Consider the following 26,706-nt stretch of genomic DNA (forward strand, 5'->3'; position numbering starts at 1 on the left):
TTAGTTTCTAGGAGCACAGGTTGGTATGATAGTAGGGTCTCGAGGCATCCGAGTAATACACACGTCCCACACTCAGAGGTCACTCGGAGCTGACTTTTTTCTTAACCTTTTATACCGCCTACGGTAGTACAGTCCTTTCCCTCTTTTTATTAAAAGAAGAAAAAGAAGAAGAAAAGTAAAGAACATATTTTGGGTCTGATAAGAACTGGTCTGTCAACTGCACCATACGAAGAGAAAAAAATAGCATTAGGTGAGGAGACTTTATCGTGCTTTCACTTTTGCGGTTATCCGGAACCAGCTGTCACATAAGCGTCCAGCGACATGCGCCGTTGTTCAGCCGAGGCTGCTGTAAAATTATTTGAGGACCGAATAAGCGAGCACGTGTACTGACGTATTTTCGTAACCCTTCCCCAAAAAGAAAAAAAAAAAAAAAAAAGAAAATACACGCGCAGCTCTATTTTCAGCCTTTGATGGCGGCGTCGCTCAGTGAAGGAAATTCTCAAGGGCAAAGTTAAAGTTATCATTTGCGCTTTGGTGTAGAAACTGTAGATGGCTGAGTGAGAGATGCACTTTACAAGAAGGACGCGCGTACCGATGGGGTCATGACCGGCTGCTGAACATTTCATACACGAACAAGTACAACGGTACAGGTATTTTATTAACATGCACTGACGTCTTGTATGAAAAGGAAGTTCGAACCCATGCTGAAGTTACTCGTGCCCCACTGCAAGTAAACATGCAAAGGACATCAGGGCCAGTCCTGTCCTCTTTCCACGATTGACTGCCTAATGACAGTTATCGGGTGGAAGGAAGCTCAAGCTAAATATAATATCTAATCCTTTGCTTTATAATGGGTGTAAAAATGAAAGATGTTTAAAAGCTGTTTACATACAGATGTTGTTAATGAGTTCGCTGTACAGTTTGACTAAAGACACTTTCTAGGTTGGAACCAAGACTTGTTTACAATTTTGATCTACTTCAGCGTGAGATGGAATTTAGTTTTGAATAACTATGCATTTTGGTTCACTTCTATGAGGGAAGAAATTTAGTTTTTGTATTTGTATTTCGATTCACTTCTCCAAGGGAAGGAATTTGGTTTTGATGTATATTTTCATGTCCTTTTTCGTTTTACTCCGTCGTTGTATTCACCCTTGCGCCTAACGTGTCCACACTGTATTTGGTGTTGTGTATGTATCAAATGTATCTTCAACGTAAACGAAGTTGAATACTGTTAAAATGGTTTACCTTTTGTCCAAAGTCCTTCGTCCAGGAAACTTAGAAACATGATATGGACAGCCCCAAAACGCAATTATTTTGTTGATGTTGAAAAAATGCAAATGTGACGAGTCTGGTGAAGTGATTATTAGTTGTGTGACCGCAATTCACCGGGACAAAACAAAGTGTAACGGCTGGCAGAGTAGACTCAAAGCAAGAAACATTCTAAGGTCAGTATCCAAGCAACTCTTCGAGGTCTGAGTATAGCATGGGTTTTTACTCATCACCGAAAGTAGTTCTCATACAAAACTGGACAGATTAGGCCAGCATGGTAATTGTAGTGAAAGAAAGCTGTAGTGACAGAGGTTAACAGGTGTGCATTGAGTTGCAGCACGAATAAAGTTTTAGCTTTTAACAATTTGTTTAGTACAGAAATGGACTTAAAATCCTACACGTGGTATATACTAACAACGATTATTATGTGAAAGAGAAAAAGTGTGTGTGAGTGTTCATATGTTTGCATGTGCATGTGAAAGGTTTCATTCTTTGGGAGCACATATAATAGTGAAAGTAGTGGAGTGTCAGTGTGTGTGATTGGTATTTGTCGAGTAAGTGGCGGCAAATCATCAAGACATGTTCCTCTTGCAATGTCACTTGACAAATAAATGATTTTTTTTTTAATTTTTCTTATTATATAGTTTTCGAATCATAAAGTAGACTGATTACTACATAAGTTCTTTAAAGCTGCTGACCTTGTTATGGTTGCTGTCACCTCAAAACTCTAGAGTCAACTCTCCCAAATTTCATTGAGAGCAGTATGTGGCTAACCTTCGCGCTACATTATTTTCCAGTGACCGAGTTTACAGTATTCCGATTTTAACTTCCTCAACCATCTCCAAAGTCACTTGCATTTGACTGTAGTTAGCGTTTAACCTGCACTCTATGATACTGCTCAATACGGCAACACGCTCACACCTCACGTTTACCAGCAGGGTTACGGTTTCACCTCTGCTATGTGTAGAGCTCGTAAGTCGTATTTAGGACGTTGTGACAGACAGAAGAAAAAAACCGCCTCTCCCCGTCAAAAGAACGCAAGACGTAAAGGTCCCAACTTGGCAGGGTGTGCCACCCGGACTTAAGAGGGTCGTGTTGATACAAGCGGCACCGTTTTTAATGTTCACTCCCCCTCGTTACACAAGTACAGCAGCGGCAAACTGCGCCACTTTATTACATGGTGGCCGGACCAGCGACTGATATCACAACAGCCTGCATAACGGCACAGTAACGAATCAATGGATAAGTGCGTGGGTACTGAATACAAAGGGGACAAGTATTTAAATTAAAACAGGACAACTAAGTGCATACGCAAAGTGCGAGTTGAAACAATCCAGTATTATATAGAGCGTATCTGATTGGTTGATCACAATTGTCTTTACACTTAAATGGTAGTAAAAATCCAATTGTGTCAACATAATTTTTATCAACCCTGTATAAGTATATCTTAACTTTGATATAAGAAGTAACTCGAGCCCCTCGCTGCAGCTAATCAACATCTATCTTTGGAATTTCATCATCTACCACATGTGCTCCAAAATCGAACAGGTAAGTATTTTATGCACCCGGTTAAGACCGAGCTCTCTGAACGCCCTACCTAATCTCTCTCCGTCTCGCGCGCACTCTCGCTCTCGTGTGTGTGTGTCAAAAGAATGCACTTTATGAATGCTCGAAAGCACGACAGCTTTCCTCAGAGTTTAGTCAGGGATAACCACGTGACGTCACACTCACCCAGGTAGGGGCTCCGAAAGTGAACGTCTGTTCTTGCTGCTTGGGTGCGCAGTGACACAAACGTTGACTCAGTGACACCTGCAACCTGCACTTGTATACACGTGACAGGTTTGGGGCACACCTTCTGCTGCACAGGTCGTAGCTAGGCAGGACTGCTTCTCTACTCACTGACGATAAAGCCGGTAAAACTGCAGACTTGCCTGCAGTAGCATCTTCAACAAACGCTTACAAACTGCTGTCGTACATTCGGTAGTATTCTTCAAAGGATAGTATCCTCCACTGTCTTACAATACCGACTTCAACGTGCGTTTGCAGACCACTGTCTTAGATGCAGTACTGCCCCATCCTATTTTCAAAGAGCTGCACACCAGCACGAACAATGACCACGTTGACACAAGACAGCTGTGGATGCTGACGACTATTTGACACAGCATGAGCAATAGCAGAACTAGCCGCGGGTACGTGTGTACAGCAGAGCTAAGGCACACCGGCAGGTAACAGCTGGCTGCTGACAGTTCTCCCTTGTATCCGTGTGAACCATCACTAGGGAGTGGGGGGGAAGGACAACCGGCATACAGGCGACTTCCTACCTTGCTGCACCTCAAGTGAAAGGAGGCCAAACGACGCGGGCATATTTCACCTGTATAAGGGTTGTCGCGAAACTAGGTGCCATGCAGCGGATGGTCACGAGTGCTGCAAGTGTGACATGGGCGTCACAATGCCGGAGCCGGTGTCACGATCTAAGTTTGTGCTCGAGACGGCTTCAAAATTCTCAGTGCGCGGAGGTCAACTGGTCATGATGAGCTTATGTGTGTTCATGCTGTTATGCGACTAGGTACTATCAGACCATGACCCTTATGTAATTGTGGGTAAAGCGTTGTACCAAAGTACATTCATTATTATTCACTCAATCTTAATTGTCCGTATAAGGTGCAATCCATGACAGAAATTTGTTGCCTGCACACGCAAGAACACAGCATGACCGGTAACTAAACATCATCAGGTGCAGAGCGACAGACTCCTTTGGACTCTATCTTTTTTGCGCCTTCCGTCAGGGGTTGGATTATGGGCGCCAATCCAGCAAAGACTAAGTAAACGCTCGCTACGACGCCTGTACACAGATCACATAGTGTGACGACTCCTGCAGTCAGCCACGTGTGTGATGCACGGGATCAAAGTACGTACAAGGAAGCAAGTATTCAGGAGTTCTCTCCCATCTCGTCTCCTATGCTCCACCCAGAATGAAAATGAATCAGGATACTGTAACAATACCACACATGAACTCTAGGGTAGTATCCTTGATACCCCACACCCTCTCTTTTTTCCCCTGCATTTGCGTCTGACGGCTACAATGAGAACGTTACAATCGGTTTAATCAGTTTTTCTTCTTTTTTTTTTTAAGTGTTCTATGATGCAAAACTTATCCTTGTCTTTGTAACTAAAAAAAAAAAATCACCAGAAAGGGGAGAAAAGAATGTGGGGAGTGAAACATTGCGTAGGTGACCTCCAAGAGTTGGGAAACTACCAGGGAATGAGGGTGGGAGCACTCACAAACTGAAGACTTTTTCACACCAACAAAGCCTGAAAGTGCACAACGTTAACACCACTCCCCTCTTCACTGTAACTAATAGGCCTGAAAACTGTTATTCTAGGTCAATCATAGGTATCCAGATTAAGCGAGGCAATGATTTATAACCCCACCCTACAACTGTCATTTTAAAGACCCTACATGGAATGTTCTGGATTTAGGGAATCTATCACCAGTATGTCAGCAGCCGTCTATTTTCTAGAAAGTAGGCCACACCATGAATTCCTGCCATATTCAATTTCTTCCTATTTGGGACAGGTGAAGTCAGTGTGCAGTGATGCATGCCCTGGCTATTTACACTGGGAAGCTGCTGTGCACATTCATTTACCAAATGCCATTGTTTGAAGCTGGTGACTTGAAATTTTTAAGCTGCAGAAAATGCAACAGACAATATTATAATAATGTAATGATAATCTGTTTATTATGATAATAATAATAATCTGAATAGATCATAGATAATAACAGAATATGAACATCTGTTTCCATTATTCCTAACTTGCTCACAGGTCCCATGTTGCTTTTAGTCTTTCATCCTTGCTGTTTATGTCTGGCACATTTTGTGTTTGGTGTGGGTCATATGATGTGAAATCTAAGTGTAACCCTTCATCTGTTAAATCTCATCCAACTGCTGTTACAGTCTCAAAAATAATACTAGAGCCCTATTATCAAGCATTTACCACTGGCCACAATTATACTGAATGTTTATATTTCAATTTACACATTTTTGTTCTGCATTTTAGTCCTTTTTTGCTCAACATCATCAGAGAATGTGGATAATGCAAATAAATTACAGACAAAATGCACATGTCCTTCAAGTATATAGTTTATGGCAATTAACTAGGCAAGCGCAGGCTTGACTCAAACTTTACAAAGGTCTGACAGGTAAGCATTTAGCTAATACTCCATTTACACCTTTTCCCACCCAACAACATCTCATCTCACTTAGTTCACTGTTAATGTGTTTGCAAGTTGAGTGGAAGAGCTTTTTTAAATGGACAAGTGACCTGCTAGAAGCACGGGAGAAAGCCGATGGCGCATGTTTCGGGAAGTTGGGGGGCGGGGGGCATTACACTGGCCACAGGGTGATGATGGCTTCGGTCAAAACAGACTGGACTGCTATGAGGAGACCGAGAGGACGCTGTCCTGATGACGCAACAGGATTTTATCGACACCTGCCCCGCCCAGGTACTCGACGTTCCCTAAATCTCTCTGATGTTACCGCCAACGGAGAGGCCGCCAGGTTCTCCATCATGCCGTAGTCTGACCCTCGCTGCTAGGTCACGCCGCCTGTCCTCACCACCTAGGATCAACGTGTTTGAAGCTGGCCGCCGGCATACTTGGGGATCGGATTAGAATAGCAGCGAGACACAAAGTCACAAACTACCGCCTTTTCGCAAATTGTAAAAATGTTGATCAGTATGTCAATGAATAAAATAGCATTTTATCCACAGCTCACCTGTCTTTAATGTGTTTGATGTTATGTAATATTCTCCACACAAACTATTGAGTGGTGCTTTATAGAGAAAAGATCTTCTATAAACAATGCCAATTCTGGAGGTATTAGCCTGTTCATCTGAAGTTCCCGCAAATTCTTCTTTCTAAACATTTTGATAATAAGAACACAGGAAGGAAAACCTGGCTAGATGATGAAGTCAAGTTAAGCAGGTCAAGCTGTTCTTAAAAGGCTCACATTATGAAGTCAAATTCACACCTACTGCATCCATCACAACCACCAAACCTGGCTTCTCCCCCACCCAAACACTGCTTGTGAATTGGGCTTAATCTTCTTAAGAGATTATCTCAAGTTATAGCTTTCTTAATATGTAGAAAATGTTTCTACAAAATGATTTTTTGTCAAATATGTAATAAGTGATGGGTGAAAATCAATTATGAGCATAACTGTGTGTGCCAGTGAAGGTATGCACATATATATAAATGGATAAAGGAAAAATATTTTAATGACAACTCACAGAAGTTATAAAATATTTGTTTTTAAACTAGAACTATTCAACCCAAGCAGTTAAATCCCTTTGTAAAAGTAACAGCAAAATAAAAACATTTAAGTGTCTGACAGACCTAAATGACTGAACATTTTCCTCCTTAAAAGCTCTTACTAACAAACATTGTGCACAGAAAGAAAAAACTTTTGAATCAGACCTCCAAGGGTTCAATAATAAGACATCTTCTAATCAGTTACATGGTGTTGAATGAATTACTATTTATTCCCTGTCCAGTAAAACAGAATGGTAGAATGACTAATTAGCTTGTAGTATTTGTAGTGTCGCTCTCCTTGTGCACCCCTCCTTACTCCTGCCACATGCTCAAAAAGCAAAATAAAAATTACTTGGGCAATGCTAAAATTGGCTCTGTTCATATTGTTGCTGCTCCTATAGACAAAATCTCAAGATTCTTTCCTAGACATTCTCTGGTAAGTCAAGCCTTGATACCAGGCCTCAGACATCTCCAGGCAGTTAATAGAAAGCACAACACTTCTCTCTCCCACTCTCTTTCTGTGCCAGAAAAACATGACCTCTAGTTCCTTGGCTCGATTTGATCTGCACTGCTTCTCTCTCTCCAGCTTTACTTCCAGAGAATTCCTTGACACTGGGGTATTTTAAGCACTGCATATCATGAAATATTTCAAAAATAAAGAAACCTACTGTTTAATTTCAGAGAAACAAGTTTTTTCTTAAGTAAGCTGAATAATGGTTACAAGTGCTTGTATTTCAAAATGCCAGTCTGAAGAAGAGTGTGAAGATGCATACAAATTGTGATAATGCATAAATATATTTATTAAAGACATAAAGAAGAGTCTTTCAAAAATTAAAAAAAGCTTCAAATACTGTTCTTGGAGCTAGAGGCCAATTGTACACTGTATGCCGTCTGCACTTCTCTTATCTTTCAAACCAACCAGGTTCAAAAAGTGCCTTGTGATACTGCCATAGAAGCCGAGCTATCCCTTCTCTCAGATTACTATTCTCTTACACATGTCTTTATCTATTAGGTGATGCACTCCATCACACAACACCATTCATTAACAGATTTTTCAGTGCTCATGTTTGGTCGATTAACTATCAAACAGGTGATAAAGAATGAAACGCTTGTGTGATCTTAACTGAGGTAGTGAATGCAAGCAATTCTAAGTCTGGACTTTCATTAGTAACAAGTCAATTTGTCAATATCGTTTTTTTCTCACCTCAGCATACCAGGGCCAGCTTTATCATACGACCCGTGTCCTATTGATATATTTTTTTTTTAAAAAAAACATCGCACCGCGTTGCAAGTATGATGAAATTAGATACTCTACCGCCAATACCGGTTTCGCAAAATGCACTTTCTTCCCCTCTCACCGCTCCCTCCATCCCGCCCAAAGAATTAAAAAAAAATTAACTGCAGGCAAGAACAACTTTGCTATCAATAATCAAAATGCTGAGTATTTACTGCAGTCATAAAGTGGATTTTGCATGGCGCCTAAGGCGTTGCGTATTTAGATGCTCGTAAAACATTCCTTCTCTTGTTACAAAGTGCCTTACAAATGCGAATGATGCCGTGAAGAAAACAGGAAAACTCATAACTAAAACGTCCGCTACAGTGCTTAACATTTTGTTCACTTGGACTAAATTCATTGCCTGGATGAAAGCTCTCCTAAGATATAGTTACTGAGACTTCCTTACTTCATGCGCAAAACTGTTTACCTTTTACCTTTCTGCGCCAGCACCAAAAATGCCAAAGCGAAGACGTTAGAGGCAGAAGCTTCGGGTTTCTATGAGTCAGTCAAAGAACTCACGAAGGTTATCCCGTAACAGATTTTATTAGGAAGTTTGCAAAAGTTATCAAGATGCACACCGCCACTAGTAAAGAAAGAAGTTAAATTACTGAATAATATCTGTAGTGAACATTGCAGCAAGCATACCTAATGCTGCGTACAGCAGTCACACAAATATTCACCTGTATAAGCGCATGCCTCAGAAGTTTGCGCATAGCAGACGAGTCATCCAGTCAACGAGTCAACTGGATAAAACTCTAAATCGTATGATGCTAAAAATGAAAAAGTAAGAAAATACACTCACCTTTGAAATTGTGACAGATTCTTCAAATTCTCTACCACCTTTAATCCGGAAACCCCAAGGAGAGCCCCCTCTCAAAACGACAGTGAACGTACTCATGATTCAATCGAAACCGCCATGAGAGTTGGCTGTACGAAAGACCCGTAAGGGATCGAGGAAATGTAAAGAGAATTTACCTCGTACCCAGTTCGTAAGACCACATGGCCCAGGCAACTTTATTTACTACTTACCATCAACAAGTAACCAAAAAGTAAAAGCAGTATCAGTTTATTAAAAATATTTATTAAAATGCATTTCCAAAACGTTAAGTTGATTGTGGAAACAAAGGCAAACCCCCATAGGATCTCAATATTGATATTTTGAGTGAGAGCCCTTACTCTTAGCATGTAGTACAGAGGATTGTGGAAATCTGATTCTTCTTTCATGTGAAAAAGGACATATGACAGAAGAAATTGGTGATCGCCTTTTCTCCTATAATTTCTTCTGCATGCGGGTAAAGACATAAAGGGAAAATTGCCTGGTTGCTTTTAAAAGCGTCTGTATACTTCCGGTGTCATGGCAGCGCCCATGATCGTTCATGACAACAATCTAATTTGCTATTTCTTCTCGGACGTTAGTTATGTGGTGTGTCAATGAATACAGCTTTCTCGATTCAGAATAAAAGCAAGGACATATCTGACATGGGTAAGTATGATATTCTTTGATATTAAATGTAAATACGATTCGGCGCTTCAAGCACTTTTGGCATTATGTATGATATGTGGTGTTGGGAAGACCGGTATTGTCATTACTACGAATTCGAAAACAAATACAAGACATGCGAAGCTTTGAAAAAGAATCAGACAACACAGATTTCACATGTTTAAAGAAAAAATAAATAAACTCTTCCAATATAAAATGTTTACTTCTTCCAAATCTAATATTTAATTAACACTTAAATTACTTAAGTTATTAATGTGTGGCCAAAACTCAGACTGGCTTCATTGTCTCATGTCAGCAAATGAATCCTAACCTTGTAACGCTTGATAAATTATAAACGAAAAAAGACTGTGATAATTCTTTTGCAAAAAACAATGTAATTTATTTCACAGAGGACCTTCACAAATTTCTGCAAAAATTTGAGCAGACATCTTCTCCAGAAGAACAGGAGAAATACCTGGATGCTATTATAAGTTTGATCAGTGACAGAAGTAAGTATGAGTGCATAGCTATTAATTTCATATCAAAAGATAAATACAGCTGCATGCATTATTTCACAAATTTATGTATTGCTTCAAATGCTTCAGAGCTGTAAGAATTGCAAACATTGTTTAATATGAGATCTCTTTTCTTTTTAGCTGTAGATTTCTGTGCATTATCCTTGGCTTAATATGTATAATTGTTGTGCATAAGAAATTCCAGATTTGATGGTGGTGGGGGGGGGGGAATTTTATTACAGCACTGCATTAATCAAACTTTTCTTCCTTAACTAGATAAGGATGATGAAGAGGATATTCCACAGGCAATTATGAAAAGCCATTTTATGTCAAAGCTGTTTCCTTGTCTGCAAGAAACAGCTTTGCATACTTCCTTGACAGCCAAAAGTGCCCAGCTCATTGCAGAACTTGCAAAAACTGGTAAGCAATCAAACTATATATTTCAGTTTGTCATTCATGGCACATTTGGCTTTTTCATCTTTTTAAAATGTTTGTGTCATTTTCTTTTCTTAAAGATCAACCTGAACGCTTTACGTTTTTTTCAGATATCAGTAGATATATGCGATATGTAACTTACCTGAAGTTTTCAGCCTCCAAAACCCGTTTGTTAATTATTTGCTATGATTCGCACCTGTGATCAATGAGTGACAATAACAGTCTACTACATCACGCTTGTGCACCATTCACAACATTGCCAGCAGTCAGCACCAATCAGAGAGAGAATGAGCGACAGTTTACATTATTTGGACGCAACATGACAAAAGGACAAATCAAAATTATACTTTCAGTCTAAAGTAAGCAGAAGGAAACTTCCTTACTCAACAGCACTTTTGTTGTAAATGCAAAGGACATTAGGCAAAGTCAATAGCATTTCAAAAAACAGTTTTGGACACAGGGTTAAACAAAATATATTGTCGCTGCAATGTGTAATCACTTAGGAAATGGATTCCAATGGCTACACATCATGCAGAAATGAAGAGATATTTCACGATGATGAAGAAACAACTCAACCATATCAAACATATTTCACAATGATGGAAAGGTCTTTAGCTGTCTTAACCTGCTCTTATATCGCCATCATTTTTTTTAAAAAAAGGGAATATCTGAAAGAGTTCAGATTTTCAAACCAATGTCTCTCTGTTTTGGTGCCATAGAATGTCACTCTTTACAAACAGGGCCAGCAAATAAACAAGCCCCATACACATGTGTGGGTGGCTGTGCTTAGTGCTGAAGGCACTTCACATATTTGTACACTATATGTTGGTATTATTATTATTATTATTATTATTATTATTATTATTATTATTTACTGGGAAAAGCTAGTTAAACTTTATATGGTTCTATGGTTCAGAATTTCTACCTTCTCTGATGGGTACATATGATTCCTTGACAATATACGCTTAAAAATAATGAAACACCTCACTCTCAAATAACCCTAAGTTCTTGGGACTGCCTTCATCTTTTTTTTTTGAAACTGCTCTCTGGTACGTATGTGCATGCATGTGCACGTGCACGTGCACACACACAAATGTCTGCATATGCATTAGCCTTTTTTTATTGTACCTTAAAAAGTGCATAAACACCAGATATTTGGATTACTGTTATCATTTCTCATTTCTTTAGAGCTGTGTGTGAAAAATCTAATTTGGCTTAATGTACATTCTCTTTGATTTATAATGTCTCAGACATAATGCATCATACTTTTTGCATCCTTCAATGCCCACAAAGAAACATTTTTCTGCATCATTATTTTCAGAATCTTTACGCGTGCCTCTGGTCAAAATGAGTGTGGTCAGTCCCCTGTTAAATTTGCTGACAGCGTCAGTGGCATCTCCAGCTGTTGCTACACAGGCATGTCGTGCACTTGGAAATATCTGCTTTGATAATGGTAAGCCAGTGATAATGGTGAGCTAGTGATAGTGGTGATCCAGTAATAGTGGTGAGAGGGATGTTAAATTGATAAATGATGAGCTGTGATATATATATATATTGCCTTTGTTTGGGTAATTAATTTGCCTTCTTTCGACTGAAATCCTATACTTGCCTTATTTTCAGTGGATTATAGTGTGACTGTTACTTCCAAACTGGTTTTAATGATTAGTAATGGAGATCATACTGTTTTATGCCATGATCAATAAATGGCTTAATTTCCTGTAATTTTTGACATTTTATGTTTGTTTTCAAGATACAGCCTCTCTGCAGATATCAATCCTTGTTTTGAGGGCCTCAGTTAAATTGTGATAGCAGTGTTTGTGCATAAAGCTAGAATTAAGGGAATTTATTGACCCTTCCTTAAATGAAGAATGTCTGAAGTAAATTAAGATCACTGTCTGGAAAAAAATAGTATCAATTATTTCAAAGAAAATTCTTTTAAATGCTTTAAGCACCAGGAAAAGCTATACTAAAGGTTAGGGACATATGTCTAGGTAAACTTAATGCTTTGGATTTAATGTTTGTTAAGGTGTCTTTTTTAGGGCAGAAGTTATAAATCTGTTAATTGATAGCCCCGAAATTACCAGGAAAGATACTTAGACGAGTATGGACCAAGTGTATAAAAAAGATGCATTTGCCTCTGATCATATTTTTGGGAGAGTGCGTATCACTAAATGGTGCGGGTAGAACTTGCAAGAAGTGAAAGGAGGGTAAAAGAGAGCACGTTAACCAGAAACAGTGAGAGCCTTTGATGATTCTCAAGTCGAGAGAAGGTGAAAGACATATACCAAACACTGCAAACAGGAAATCAAACTTCTTCATTTTTTTTTTTCTTTTTACAAAATGACAAACAGTTATGTCGCCATTTAAGGCAAACGTCGTTTAGGGACTCTCATGCTGCTGACGACATCGCTTGTGATTAGTTATTCCATCCCCTGTTATTTCTTGCCATATTGCTGCGAGACCTGTCACGCCCTTGCGACATGTAAGTAGCGGCTCCTGTTTAATATCGATTCCTGTGGCTACTGGGCGTTTGCGATGATGAAGATGGCGCGTGGGACGCTGCTGTTCCAGAAATTCACTGGCAACGTTTTGCTGGCTTGACACGCTAATCCTTCAGTCAAAACAACCCCACACTCTACGTGTCCCCTGCTGCTCCACTCTCTCTCTCGGGGAACGCGCAGACAATCACGTAACTACAAGCGTGATGAGCAGTAAATCCACATGTTGATCCCTTAGCACCTCTACGATGGTGCTGGTGACCTCTGCCTTACCAGATTATTTATTTACGCCCGTGTACCTATTGTCCGTAGACTCTGGTGACGCGCAGAAAAAGTAGATCGAAGCTTAGACGTGTGCCGCTGGCAGCATGGCTAACGCGAGGCAGTTATTACAGGGCTTACTTTATATGAGCATCTGTAGCTGGAGGACAGCAGACAGACCGAAGGCCTGCTTTCAACCGCACAAGTAGACAGCATGACAGAAGTTCGGTTACAGCCTCCTGTGTCTTGAGGTGGGACTGGGGGTTCACTGAATGACTGTTTAAATGACATTCCAGACAGAAAGCAGTTCCTATCTTGAGTATGTTAAAATCACAACTGGACGAACTGTTGGACACTTCTAATGTTTTTGTAATGTGATCTCAGTTTGGGTGATGGGCGCGCGTGTGTGTAACAACTATGATACATATTGAGAGAAGATATCGTCATCCAAAATCAACAACACCAACAAATCATACTTCATTCACCCTCCTGCCTCACACATGTGTCATGTTGGGTGGCACAGTCAGTCGGTGATTGGTAAAAAGTGCCGTGCCTGCTGCCCTCATGATAACCTTCAGTCTTTCACATGGTGACATGTCAGGTCACTGTACAACGAGCATACGAGTAAACAGACATGGCAACCGCATTTCATAAGCAACGCAGGCATTAAGGGTGTGCACTTTAGGGTATTGCTTGGGTTTTCTTTTTTTTAATTAAGCTTTAACTGCAGCTCCCACAAGGTGCACACGAACAGGTCCTCAATGTCGGTGTCTGTATTTATGAAAAGCTCACTCCAAGTGTTGTGATGTTTGATGGTCTGTTTTCTGGAGTCCAGCAGATGAGTCAACCAGCGTCAGTGCGATGGAATGTTCGAGAGTGAGCATGCCAGAGAAAGGCAGCCCGCAAATGCAAGCAGCCTCGTGCACTTCTCTATCGTGGGGCGCCCGCGTGGAGAGTCCTTGTCTAGCGCTTGATCTGAATGCCGTATAAATCTTATCAGGATAAAAAAGGAACCTTGATGTTGCCCTTGGTTGAGTGTGTGAGGAGTCAGGGTTAGTAGCGGAATGCGAGTTTGCTGACGCGGCAAGCCAGGCAGCGTGCGGGATGGCTGTCCTGTGGACGATGTGGTGCCCACACACAACGTGATAACTGGCTATTACTGGGCTGTACTTAGCCTTGCTGTCTCATCTTTACAGGCTGCTTCTCGTCTTAGAAGACTTCGCCACAGGAAGTGACGCCGAGCTCTAGCGCGACGGGCGGCAGGTTGTCAAACCGCGGAACCCAAGGACATAACGATGGTCATTGAAACTTGTCAAGAGGGGAGGGCAGCGAATGGCTTCACTGGACACGTGAATGCGAATTCGTGCTTTGCTAATGTTCGATGTTTCCCCTAATCCGTATTCTGCTTGTGGTCCTGTAACTGGAACGATTACTCTCGGTCCTCAAGAAAAGGGGATTATGTGTAATCGTCGCAAGCGACGTGACAGTTCTCAGCGACAGGTAGGGGTCTAGCGATATGCATGCAGCAGTCCTCACATCCCCGGTCTTCCCGCACCAGACAGCTGGGCGTGAATACTGCTTGTGCCTGTTATCTCCTTCTCGCTGCTTCCTTTTCAAGAGGTCAGTCTGTCGGCCAATTATCATCGATCGAAGTTGTAGGCGAGAAGAATGACTTGAGCAAGAGAACGTCTGCTCGTGGAAAATGAAAGCGGAATACATCAGCAGCTCCGCGCCCCTTGTGACAGTGTTGCACGCCCAGCGCTGATGTTGCGTGCGGGAAAGAAGAATAGGAAAACACCCTGTACTTCCCTTGGTTCGTAACATCTGTGCTTTGACGAGACGGTAGGGCCGACAGAAGATTAGATGCAGGCAGGTACAGCTATTCCGTTAGCGCCGTCGTGTGTCTTTAAAACATTTCTTTTTCTTTGTACCTCGAAACGCGTGTACCTTTGTCACTGAACGATGATGTGTTTTTCGCTGTAACTACTGAGCGATGATGTGTGCTCACTTAGAAACCGAAGGAAGTACCCGCTGCTGTCTCCTCTCTGGCATCAGTGTAAGAGCTATGTGGAGACACAGTAGTCCAACCCGCTCATTATAATGAAAAGGACGATTTAAAATATCACATGGAAGAGGGTGAGTGTTCCGGTGCCTCTTTGGGGAGGCAATGTCCAAGGACCTTCAGCGCCCCCCCCCCACGTCTTTGACTATTATCAGTAGATAATTTCTGGGTGTGCTTAAGGGACTCAGTGGACATAGTAGATTTTCGATCCCTCGGGTGACTTCTCTGGCTCAAAGCGGGATTGAAATGGTCAGCGGAACTCTGTGTGTGCTGGAAACGAATGAGAGCGCAGGCTCGTCGTCTACCAGCATATCAGTTAGATAAAGGGTGTGTCGTATGGCAATATTCAATCAGCATTTAGCAGTTTACTTAGTGCCGTGCGAAAACTGAAAACGGGGGAAGGTGTCCAACCGTATTAGCGTGACTTGGCGTGTAGAATTTGTCACTGTGAGCATATTCTACGAGCTACACCATTAGCGTGGATAGCGATTTGAATCAAAGAGAAGTATTAAATGTGAAATAGTCGCTTGCACAGTTGCTTGCTTTTTACTGTAACTGTGGTGAATAAATAAATGCTTGTGACATTCCCTTTACTTTTAAAATTTTTTTTTATAATCAAACATGAATCGGCCTCTCACCACTTGGCATATATGTATGAGCATTTTCCTATTCCTTTGCGTCTATGTATCTCATCTCAATATGTGCATCCCTCCTGCTCTCTATCTCTCACAGAGAGAGAAATAGAGAAGTATCCTCTGTATTGTTGCTGTTGCAGACGAGGGTCGTGCCGCAGTGAATGAGGGGGGCGGCATGGCTGCCTTGCTTAGCCTGTTGCAGCGCTATATCAGCAGCACTGAGGACGGAGCCTGCAAGCTGAGAGTTATCGCCTGCGGCTTCATCTTAAATCTCACTAACGAGTGTGGTGAGTCAATGACATCTAATTTCATAGTGTGAAGTTAGTCAAAAAAGGGAAAAAAATCTTTTAAGCGAACCAACTGACCTTCAACTGTGTAAATGGGGCGTTAAAGAAGGGCTGTTTACATTTCAAGGAAAAATGGCACACAGGGCCGGCTATAGGCTCGTGGCGGCCCTGGGCGGCCCCCTCGCCCGCCAATGTCAAGAAAACCAAGTGGCGGCCCATAATATTCTCGTGACCGCAGAATATATACTATATATAGCTTACTGCTCCGACTTTAGCAACATTCACACAGTGAACTAATAAACAAGGAAGACAATATTTTCGGCCACATTTCCGTCAGCTGTATCGTTATTTTCTCTTTCTGTTTTATATTCAATACATATTGGCGTAGCGACCCCTGGGATTTGGCGGCCTTCTGCAGGTGCGCAGCTTGCACATGCGTAAGGCTGCCCCTGGGCACAGTGCCACTCGGACCAAAGCAAGAATAACATCCGAATACAGGACAGGCATCCAGTGAAGGTCGGTTGTACCCAAAAAGGAAAGGTTGATAGTGGCGAGTGAAAGGGGTGCGAGGAGTCGTGTTATTGGGCATGTGAGACGTGTTTATTCCTCCCCCTGCCTCATTCCAGACCTAGGTGCATGCTTTTGTAGAAGATCTAGAACCAACACTCTGCACACGTCAGAAAGCTATGGTACAGATGATAGGAAGACAGATGACTAGACGACATCAAGATCAGCCAGCGGCTTTGAAATGACTGTCATTGGGAGTTTGACTGACTCATCAGCCAAGTGTGTCAAGGAATAACGCACTGCTTTCTCCATGTGTTCAGATGTAGGCGTCTTCTAAGTAACTATTTATCATCGTTGTTCGTTATCTGAGGTCGTCGTTTACAAAACACTTGTTTCTTCTAATTGTACCGAAAAATTCATAATTCTGTTAGTAACTTCGCTCTTAGGGTCTTGTGTTACTATCTTTCTGGTGATGACTTCGCCCAAAGTATTTTTTTAAGTAAACACGTATTGTCAAATATGAAAGCTATTTAGTCATATAATAAACTCTTTAATTCATATTATTAAAGGTATAGTAAAGGCTGTGACCGCGGTGATAAGGCTGTGGTGCTGTGTGACATCAGCGAGGGACAGGACGTGGCGGTCATTGGTAGGATTTGAACTCAAGTGATCGGTGGTGTGTGGTTAGTTGGATTAGTGATAGATATTAGTTATAACAATCAAGATTGCTATGAGAAATGTCCAACCATATCATGTCATCAGCTGACACTGGGATGGAGTTGATGTCATCGGAGGACGAGAGAGACTAAAGAGTCGGTATAATTTCTCATTAAAGACAACATCCTATAAAACATTCAATTTTTTCCACATGAACAGACACGAAAGTAGACATTCAAACTGATCCTACTCCTAACGAGATTCTTAGCAGTTTTATTTTGCCTTTACAATCCCTTTAAAACAAATGCAACAGTATACATTAATGCCGATAAGACGCCCTCTTTTGTCATGGCGACAGTTATCGTCCATGGGATGAGATAAAACCATATTTTGACATCACTTCATCTCCGTTCTACCCGTTCTGCACCTTCGCATTCCCCTCCCCTCAAAATGCGCACGTTTCAGCTTTCGCATGCAACTTCCGGTTGGGAAGATAACCCCAAACTAGGCATCCCTGTGAAGTGACGGTTCACTACCACCACTGTCCTGCGGAATGTGCTCTATCTGTGATGCGCAGCTGTTGTCTGAATTAGTAAATGTGATAATGGTTGGGAGATTTGTTTTCCGAGAAATGAGATTATCGTGGGCTGTTTTGAGGTAAGATGAAATCCTGTGTTCAGAATAATATGTGCATTACAGTCAAAACCCAGAATTTGTTAGCGTACATGGGCATCCGTTATATTTATTACCTGTTAGCAGCCAGCCCCGTCAGAAGCCTTTAAGTGCCTGGAAAAATTAACATGAGCGAATTATCGCTTGCCGGCACTGACATGGCAAAGTCTGATAGGTTGATCCACCCGACTTAAGGTCTGCGTACACAACAAATCCATCAGGTAAATTTGTTAGGCTTCTGACCTGAGGCAGGTATTAGAAGGTACAAGACTTGATCGCAGCGTGGGGAATTGGAAGCAGATGGAGTCGGGAACCGGCAAGTGAGTCCTTGATGCTTTAGAGAGCAGCCATGTTGTTACCAGCAGGAAACACCCGCCGGAGGAGTGGTCACGGGGAAAGGAAAACCGCGACCAGGGAGGTGAGAGGGAGGATGGACGTTTGGCAGAGCTGCAGATGATCTCATTACGATTTCCACTCGTTTTGTGACGTTTTTAAACGAATTGGCCAGCGTGTCACCATTATGACCCATCCCACTACACCCCCACCCCGAGTCCCAGTGTGTAATCAGCTAAAGAGCTACAGGCAACTAGACGGTTAATGCTACTGCTGCCGAGTGCCTGGTGTCCAGCCCGTGTGTCGCCGAACACTCACCTTGAGTGCACTTGTATCTGCTGACTAGTATGTCGCCATAACAAGCAGTGCATCTAACATACACATGCACGCACGCACGCACGCACGCACGCACGGATTTTGCTGGTGTGAAAACTGGCTTGGAAGCGGCAAAATGTATTGATAAAACATATGAAAGAGAAGATAAAATGTGCACCGTTTTGAGTGGGCAATATGTTCTGTCCACATTAAGGTACCTAATAATGGACGATCACACTAATACAGTAAAGATGGGAGATTCTGGCTTCAGAGCTTGTCTCGGGCACGCTGTTCTTTTTCACCATATGGCAGCTGCTACATGGTCGGCTGATTTACCGGCCTAAAATACCAACCCCTATCACCTGCGCCTCTGCTCGCAGACGATCACACACACACACCAGACGTGGGTAGAAAAAACTTTACAATAAGCAGTAACAGTAACAAATAATAAATACAGTTTTACTTCTAGCGACAGTGACACGAGCAGTAAATACAGTTTGACCTCTCGTCACAGTAACACGAGCAATAAATACTGTCTGACCTCTAGTGACAGTAACACAACATATAGTCTGACCGCTATGACAGTAACAGACAATAAAAACAACCTCACTTCCAGAAGCTAGCTATATCTTTTAGCAAGAAATCTTTTGGTTGGTATGCCCATGGGAAATAGACGCCTTCACTGGGTCTCTTCGAATGAAAGCGAGTGTTTTTAATAAGTCTTCTCAGAAAGTATAAAGCATTATCTGCATTGAGTAGGTCTTAATTACATCAGCTCGTCAACCCTAACCCTAAACCCTGTCACTTTAGGAGACTGATTTAGAGAAGATGCAAACGTTGCTGAAATCGTCGTCCAAAGCTGCAGGCCTCTGAATTTGGTGGACTGTGATGTAGACGCCCTCGCTGGAAACATCACAGGTGCTGCTGTCAAAAATCCAAGTGCTAGCAGAACCAACCCTGGGTCACAAACGAGATCCAAGATCTCTGTGACCAGTTGAGGGCCTTGAAGAGAGAAAAGAAATGAACACCCAAGCAGCATTCAAGTACAAAGAAGTGAACTGTGCCATCAGGAAAGGGATGAGGGCAACTGGAGAGAACTGGCTGGCTGGAGGGCCAGTGCCGGATCATAGAGGAAGGAACAGCACGAAGGAACAGCACGAAGTCCTAGCAAATATTGAAGACCTTCACCAAGTCAGGTTAGCAGATAACACCAGTCATCGAAGACAGCAGTGGCTACCTTCTGTAGTAGACCGATGAGCTGAATATTGCAAAGACCTGTAAAACTTTCAACTGAGGACGGTAGCGTTCTTCAAAAACAACCAGACTTTGACCAGCAAACCTTGCAGACCTACCAGTACAGTGAGTACTACGAGATGAGGTGACAGAGCAGTACGCAGTGTGAAGTGAGCAATGTCACCTCGCGCTGACACCGTCCCAGTCAAGCTGCCCAACAGTAGTCTTTGATGTGTCTGGCGCCAGTAAAGTGTCGGTAGTAGGAATATATTTGTACGACCTTTAGACAAAGATTTGTAATGATATATATATATACACAAGTGAAAGATGTGAGCTTTAGTCCTTATAAGAGCTATGGGCATCCTGAGAGATATGTAGATATGGTAAGAATATGGTGTTGTAGAAAAGCACGTATTAAGTGTGCATTCGGAATATCGTCCACCAAAGAGCATCAATACCGCTACAAAATGATGTAGTCCCTAGTCAGTTGATTTGGACCCGATACAAGGATGAGATTGACAGTACGCTACACAAATTGTTTATTTGTGCCGATCGAAAGTTACTGTGTTCGAGTCTACAAGACCCTATTTGCAGGTTACGAATGTAGTCATGCGAGTCTTTCTAAACAAACCTGAAGCAGCCATCAAACAAAGTCCTAGATTCGAAGTTGAAGTATTCAAAAATAGAAATGAAAAGTGAACTTGAATGTGTGCAAGTGGAAACCTTAAAATGTAATGTCATTATACATATTGTTGATGTTTTATGAGGGATTTCACCTTGAAACAAACCGAAGAGTTTGTTCAACGAAGAAGTCGGTCATTTTTCCTTCCCTCCCCCATCTCTCATTCTTTGTCTCCCTCTCTCCACAAGCAGCTTCAGAACACAAGGTCCATTTTCTCCTCCGTGAAGGTGCACAGGTGTATTGCGATAAACAAAGCACGCTGTGTTTACTTTGCCTACATGCCAGCAAACAACACTTTGCTCGTATTAACATAGAGGCAAGTGTACGGCGTGTGTGTAGGGAGCCATGTCTAGGAAGCGATGAGGTGTTCTTTGCTTCTATCCCAAGAAACACAACAGTATGGAAAACGATGGCGCCACGGTCCTTGGTGATCATATCACATGTATCGGGGAGTGATTTCATCACATCTCTCACATCAAATGACATAGGTTCAAGGTTTTTTTATTCTTTAACCCCCTCGAGTGTATCGAGATCTTCAACATTTAGCTTTTTGTGTTGCAATGTAAAATGTAAAACCTATATAGCAAAATGTTGTCTGTACTATAGAATAAGTTTACACATGCGCACACATTCCTGCCTTTATATGCAGTCTCGCTTTTACTCTCTCTCTCTCCCTCTATCACACACACACACGTTGATCAGTTGGTAGCATCTAATACAGTGAAAGCTAATTTTCTGCATTACTCACTTTCTCTGATCATGGGATCTCATCACATGTCTCACACTGCCCAGTGAGCACATCACATCTCTGTCATCGCGCGGTAATCACGTGTCTCGCATTGCCGTGTGTGTGTGTGTGTGGTGACGGTGAGTCCAACTCAGGATGATACGGACATCGGTCATAATCGCCTGGTGATGCTAACATCGTCATTTCGCTCAATAAACTCGTCGACAGAGACAGGCCTCAAGCTTCATTAATAAAACAAGTGCACACTTTGCCGTGATAGTTGCCATGGGAACGAGTTGCATTTAATATGCAGCAGCGGCTTGAGAGATGACACACCCAGTGCCGGACAATCTGTTTGGCCTAATAAGCCCAGGGTAGCAAGGGGGCAGCGAGGTGTTGGTAGTTTCTTCATTTGCTCACCTGTAGAGAGGTGAAGCCGGTGAGGTGCAGTGTAAGTCGTCTGACGTTTACCCCCGAGTTAGCCGCTCCACTTCCCACTGACTACAGCAAGGGCAGGTTACTCCATGGACTGCTTGTTAGCCTGAAATCCGAGGTTAACAGGGGATAATACTACGACGATTTATAGAGCACATCCTCCATTGTGCATCTTATTTATTTATTTCCCCTATTGCTGTTGGGAGACGAGAGGACCTTTATACAGCGCTATTTCATTACACGCGCTGACTGCATGAAGATGGTAAGACAAAGTCCTCCAACAGAGGTCTGCTAGGCGTGAGCACTACTCACTTCATACAGGACGACACACATACAGACACTCCCATAAAGAGCATAGCAATCATGATAAAGATCATAGTCAAATATTGTATAAGTGTGTGTGCTGTAAGCATCATGAGCCCCCTCCTCCCAACTTAAAAAAAGCGGAAACAGATGAAACGTGATTAAAATGCATACGACACAGTTCTGTAGTACAGACATTGTCTATACTACAGACATACTGGCCCTATATTCAGTGTTGTCCATAGGAATGGGAATCCCAGATGGGATGGGACAGCACACATTTGTATTTCCCATGGTAGTCGATACTTGATATTGCAAAATAAATTTACTGTTATTTCATTCATCAAGGATTTAAATCTTTCCTCTGATCATCTATTGTATGTGAAGTAGCAGGAATTATAGAACAAAAGCCGAAAAGTGTTTTCAGTGTTGTCCATAGGATTGTTAATACCATGGGAATCCCATTAAAGGGAAACAGATGACGGGATGGGACAGGCATAAATTGCCATGGGACGGGATGGGACGGGATAGAAAAATATGTCCCATGGACAACCCTGCCTATATTGTACGGTACTGCTGGCATACTACAGACCTATATTGTACTGTACTTCAGACATTTGCAGACTCCTTTTTTTCTCTCGTTTGCATGCACTTCAACTCGTGGTCTGTATATAAACGTGTACCTGAACAAGACAAAGAAATGGGATGAAGAGTACACAGCTCATCTCTGTATAACTCTTCGTATTGTGTGACAAGAAAACGTTGGCTGTCTCCCAGCTCCTGGCTTTCACACGCGCGTACACACACACATACACACACACCTGCGGACAACACGTCTAAGGGCGAACTGTTTCGAGTGATTGCGTGAGATATTGACGGGTGAGGATGAGTAACGGGGTCAGCCACGGGGGGCTGTCTGATCATTATCGACAGGAAACTCTTTATTCCAAAAACCAGGTGCTTCGTGTCTGCCCACCAGGACGGTATCCTCTTTCACACACACACACACAGTCACACTCACGTCAGCCAACCACGCTATCCTCTTTCTCTGTCTCACACACACAAACGCACACACACAACATCCAGGTGCTTCATGTCTACCCACTAGGATGGTATCCTCTTTCTCTCTTCCTACACACACACTTGTCTGTCCTCTCTGTTTCCCTCTGTCCAGGTGCTTCGTGTCTACCCACTAGGATGGTATCCTCTTTCTCTCTTCCTACACACACACTTGTCTGTCCTCTCTGTTTCCCTCTGTCACACACAAACAACATCCAGGTGCTTCGTGTCTGCCCACTAGGACGGTATCCACTTTCTCTCACGCGCACACACACAAACAAATACTCATCCACAAACACAAAATACGCGCACACACAAACAAAAGTCAGTATGCACACACACGGCCCTGGGCCTGTGCCAGTGTTCATGTAGCCGAGACTGAAAAGAATGTTACAATATCAGCCCAGTGGTACTTTAGTTTGGTCTTTGTTGCCACCAGCGAAAAAAAGGCATTAAGGTTCACTGTTTGTCACCTGCCAAACCTACCACTTCAGTTGTTCTCTTTGTCTCTCGGTCTCTTTTCCTCCATCTCTAACCACCAAAACACATCATGTAGGATTTATACATCACCAACAGCAGTTACAAATTGTAGAGAAAGTTGTTTGCCTGCAAAGTGGGTGTAGAGACGACGATGGTGTCATATTGTGGAAATAAGGAGTGTCGCAATCTTAGGTTATTGTTTGATGTTTAGTGACAGTTGGGTCTTTGTACTAGTGCTGTCTTTCCTGTCTCCCTCTGTCCTGTCTGGCCGCTTGTACTAGCAAATCGTTCAGTAACATACGTGTGTGTGGTGTGCGTGTGTGGATGTGTGTGCGCGCGTTCGTGTGCTGTCATCTCACAGAAACGCTGCAGGAGCAGGCGGTGAAGGCTGGAGTGCTGGGCTTGCTGGACCAGTGTCTCCACCAACACCCCGACGACGAGGACCTAGTGAACATGGCGATGGCCTCCATCATCAGCATCGCCGACTCAGGTGGGTCGGGTAGATTTACGAGGGACATTCCAAATCATATAGCCCACTTAATTTCATTCCTACCGACCTGGGACTAGAACCAGCCTATGTATTATTGTAACTGACGATAACACAAGGTGAAGTACAGGCAGACATTTCTAAACAGTATATATGACGCAGTATATATCATATGATGCTGACTGACCACTGGACAGCAGTGTGACCATTGTGCATTATGTCATATGATGATAACAGTCATGTAACAGACCATACTACCGTGTGTTTTACGTCCTCTGAGCTGAACTTGGTGCAGTAGACCTTGGCACTGTGCTTGTTTAAGGTCATATGACGCAGAGCATGGTGCTATAATAATAATTTATATAGTCTGTATTGTTATAGTATAGCGCAGAATCACGCTTATAGCTGAGCGTACAAACACCGGGTTGGTATGTAGGACATGAAGGGACAGAACGACGGGCAACGATGAGGATGACGTGCAATAGAAGGAAAGAAACAACGATAACAGCAACGACGAAGACTTTAGCTGAGAGATAATTAACAAAGGAATACCAGCAGAAGAGACTAAGAGATGTGAAAGAAAGGGGCGATAACAGTATTTTACTGCGTTTTACGTCATGTGACGTTGACAGGTGTGCTGTAGACCTTACCACTACGTGTTTTACGTCATGTGACGTTGACAGGTGTGCTGTAGACCTTACCACTACGTGTTTTACGTCATGTGACGTTGACAGGTGTGCTGTAGACCTTATCACTACGTGTTTTACGTCATATGACACTCGGGCACTTGACAGAATGGTGTGTGTGTGTTGTACACCAGCCCCACTCCCCTAGCTACGTGCGTGGTGCCCAGATGTCAGGCTGTGTATCTATAAATAGTGTGGCGGGGTGTCGAGGGGCACCATGAGAGCTGATGAGGGAAAACGTAGGACTCACTCCAGCGCTTCTCCTGAGAGGAGAGCATGGCTTCCAGCTGCAAGTGCGATGCTTTCTTTAGTGAAGGAATGGAAATTGTTTTCTCTAAACTAAATTGTCTTTCCTTACTCTTGACAGCGCTCTTGTCGTCACCCTCCTCTTCCTCCTTCGTCATTGTCTGATGTTAGCATTAATGGTCATGACCAGTGTCGTACTATTGTGCTCGTACACTGTCGTTATCTCTATTTGTTCCTCAGATTCTTCCCCCTCCCCCTTTGTCCGTTTAACTTGTGTTTTTCTGATTCTTGTTTCCCAACGTTCTCCGTGTCCTACGCATTTTTTTTTTTAATCTTCTTCTCCCCAACCCCTTTTTTTATTATTCTCGTTTGTTTTGTTTTTATTCGTGCGTGTTTTCGTTTTTTTAATTCGTCATCGTCGTTTTCCTGATACTTTTCTGTGTGTCATCACATTTCTTTCTTGTCCTACCACCAGCCACGTGGTGTCGTCCACGCATGTACAGGTGGATAACTTCCTGCGGCCGTGCTCTCTCTCTCTCAAGCCCTGTTCAGCAAGTACCAATAATAAAATGTAATATGCATTGTTATGTCACATTTGTGTTGTATAGAAGGTGAATTTAAAGACATCATCAAACTACTGTCTGTGTAAAGACATGTGAGCGGAAGTTGCTTGCCACGCCTCACCTATCGCCACTTGCTCTTCCTAAGGTCCAACACTTCCTTTGTAAACGTTGTTACTCGCACACCTCACAGTTTGCTTTCGTACGAGATGTAAAATTTTGTACATACCAGTACACACAAAGGAACAAAATATGAAATAGAAGTAAATTCAATGAAAAATTGTATTTCAACAACATTGCCACATATGCTTTTGTATATATATGTATTTTACCTACAGCACAGACGTGCACACCAGATGGTCTCTGACAGTTTTTTGTGCTGCTTAATTGTCAGGAAGCCACCATCAACATCCAGAACACCAATATGAAAAACAAACACAACAGTCTTTCTCGCAGTTGACTGTCCGACACGACCTTGTCAGAAGAATGACTTCTGGTACAAAAGGTTGAATAAAATTAGTCTGTTTAAGATTTAGTATCACAATACAGCGAAGACAGTCAAGGGTCAATCTCCACCTCACTGACCATAACACAAAAGTAAATCAAAACCCCTCCTCCCTGGTCCTACGTTTACATTTTGTATTCCCTCCTTTCAGTAATGCCGTTTTCTGTTACAGAAAAATAAATATGGCTAGTCAACCCCCGGCCCTCTCTCTGTTGCACCACCCCATCCCTCACCCCCTGAGCTTTGAGAAAACAGGTTTGCGACACCTTTCGTCCCCATGGCTTCAAGAGAGGTCTCACACATGACAAACACTCGCCTTGAGAGAAGGGAGGGAATGGTGATGAGTTTGTCAACTGCTCCTTCTGTCCTGCAGACCCTGGCGTTCATTGCTAGCCTGTCTGTTTTAATGATCGTCGCGCTTTAATGAAGTGGTGAGAGTGAAGCGAGACAAGGGCTTTCTACACAAGACCAAGGACGAGCACTGCACTAAGCTTTGTTTACTTCTGCTGAAGGACGCCCCTGGCGTGGAATGGATGCAGTTGTGGGGCTTGGATGGAGTTTGAGACCACGTGACGACGTGTGGTCGATGGAATGGACGCAGTGGGGTGGTCTGTGGATGTTGATCACGTGCGTCGTGTCGTGTAGAGGCTGCCGGAGTGTTAGTGCCAGCCACTGTACCGGACACTCAAGTGCTGAACATGCGCATTGCGGCTTTTCTGTGTGGAGCACGTGCCTGATGCTGCCACCAGTCTAAAGAGGAACAACATGCGTTCTTTAGTGGATATTACGT

At 42.7% G+C, this 26,706-nt stretch overlaps 2 protein-coding genes across 12 annotated transcripts in view; one reads left to right on the plus strand and one right to left on the minus strand.

Moving 5' to 3' along the window:
* The window catches only part of LOC112562770, a 39,374-nt gene extending 30,563 nt beyond the window's left edge, over window positions 1-8,811 (minus strand). For 7 of the 8 annotated variants that reach the window (XM_025236317.1, XM_025236309.1, XM_025236299.1 and 4 more), the window contains exon 1: window positions 8,659-8,811. The gene's annotated coding sequence lies outside the window, so the exon portion shown is untranslated. Of the gene's footprint in view, window positions 1-3,000; window positions 3,711-8,658 lie in introns of those variants that run through there. The other variant, XM_025236265.1, reaches the window with a different exon arrangement.
* A 168-nt stretch (window positions 8,812-8,979) lies between these two features.
* Window positions 8,980-26,706, plus strand: part of LOC112562745 (rap1 GTPase-GDP dissociation stimulator 1-like) — a 34,367-nt gene continuing 16,640 nt past the window's right edge. Inside the window, exons 1-6 of one of the 4 annotated variants that reach the window (XM_025236222.1) lie at window positions 8,980-9,339; window positions 9,747-9,845; window positions 10,128-10,271; window positions 11,608-11,739; window positions 15,883-16,029; window positions 23,794-23,922. In XM_025236222.1, the coding sequence (XP_025092007.1) occupies window positions 9,288-9,339; window positions 9,747-9,845; window positions 10,128-10,271; window positions 11,608-11,739; window positions 15,883-16,029; window positions 23,794-23,922 (703 nt within the window). In that variant the 5' untranslated portion in view covers window positions 8,980-9,287. The remainder of the gene's footprint in view (window positions 9,340-9,746; window positions 9,846-10,127; window positions 10,272-11,607; window positions 11,740-15,882; window positions 16,030-23,793; window positions 23,923-26,706) is intronic. The other 3 variants (XM_025236214.1, XM_025236229.1, XM_025236237.1) reach the window with 3 other exon arrangements.

Source organism: Pomacea canaliculata, linkage group LG1 (genome assembly GCF_003073045.1).
Source record: "Pomacea canaliculata isolate SZHN2017 linkage group LG1, ASM307304v1, whole genome shotgun sequence".
In the NCBI taxonomy this organism is placed as follows: domain Eukaryota; kingdom Metazoa; phylum Mollusca; class Gastropoda; order Architaenioglossa; family Ampullariidae; genus Pomacea; species Pomacea canaliculata.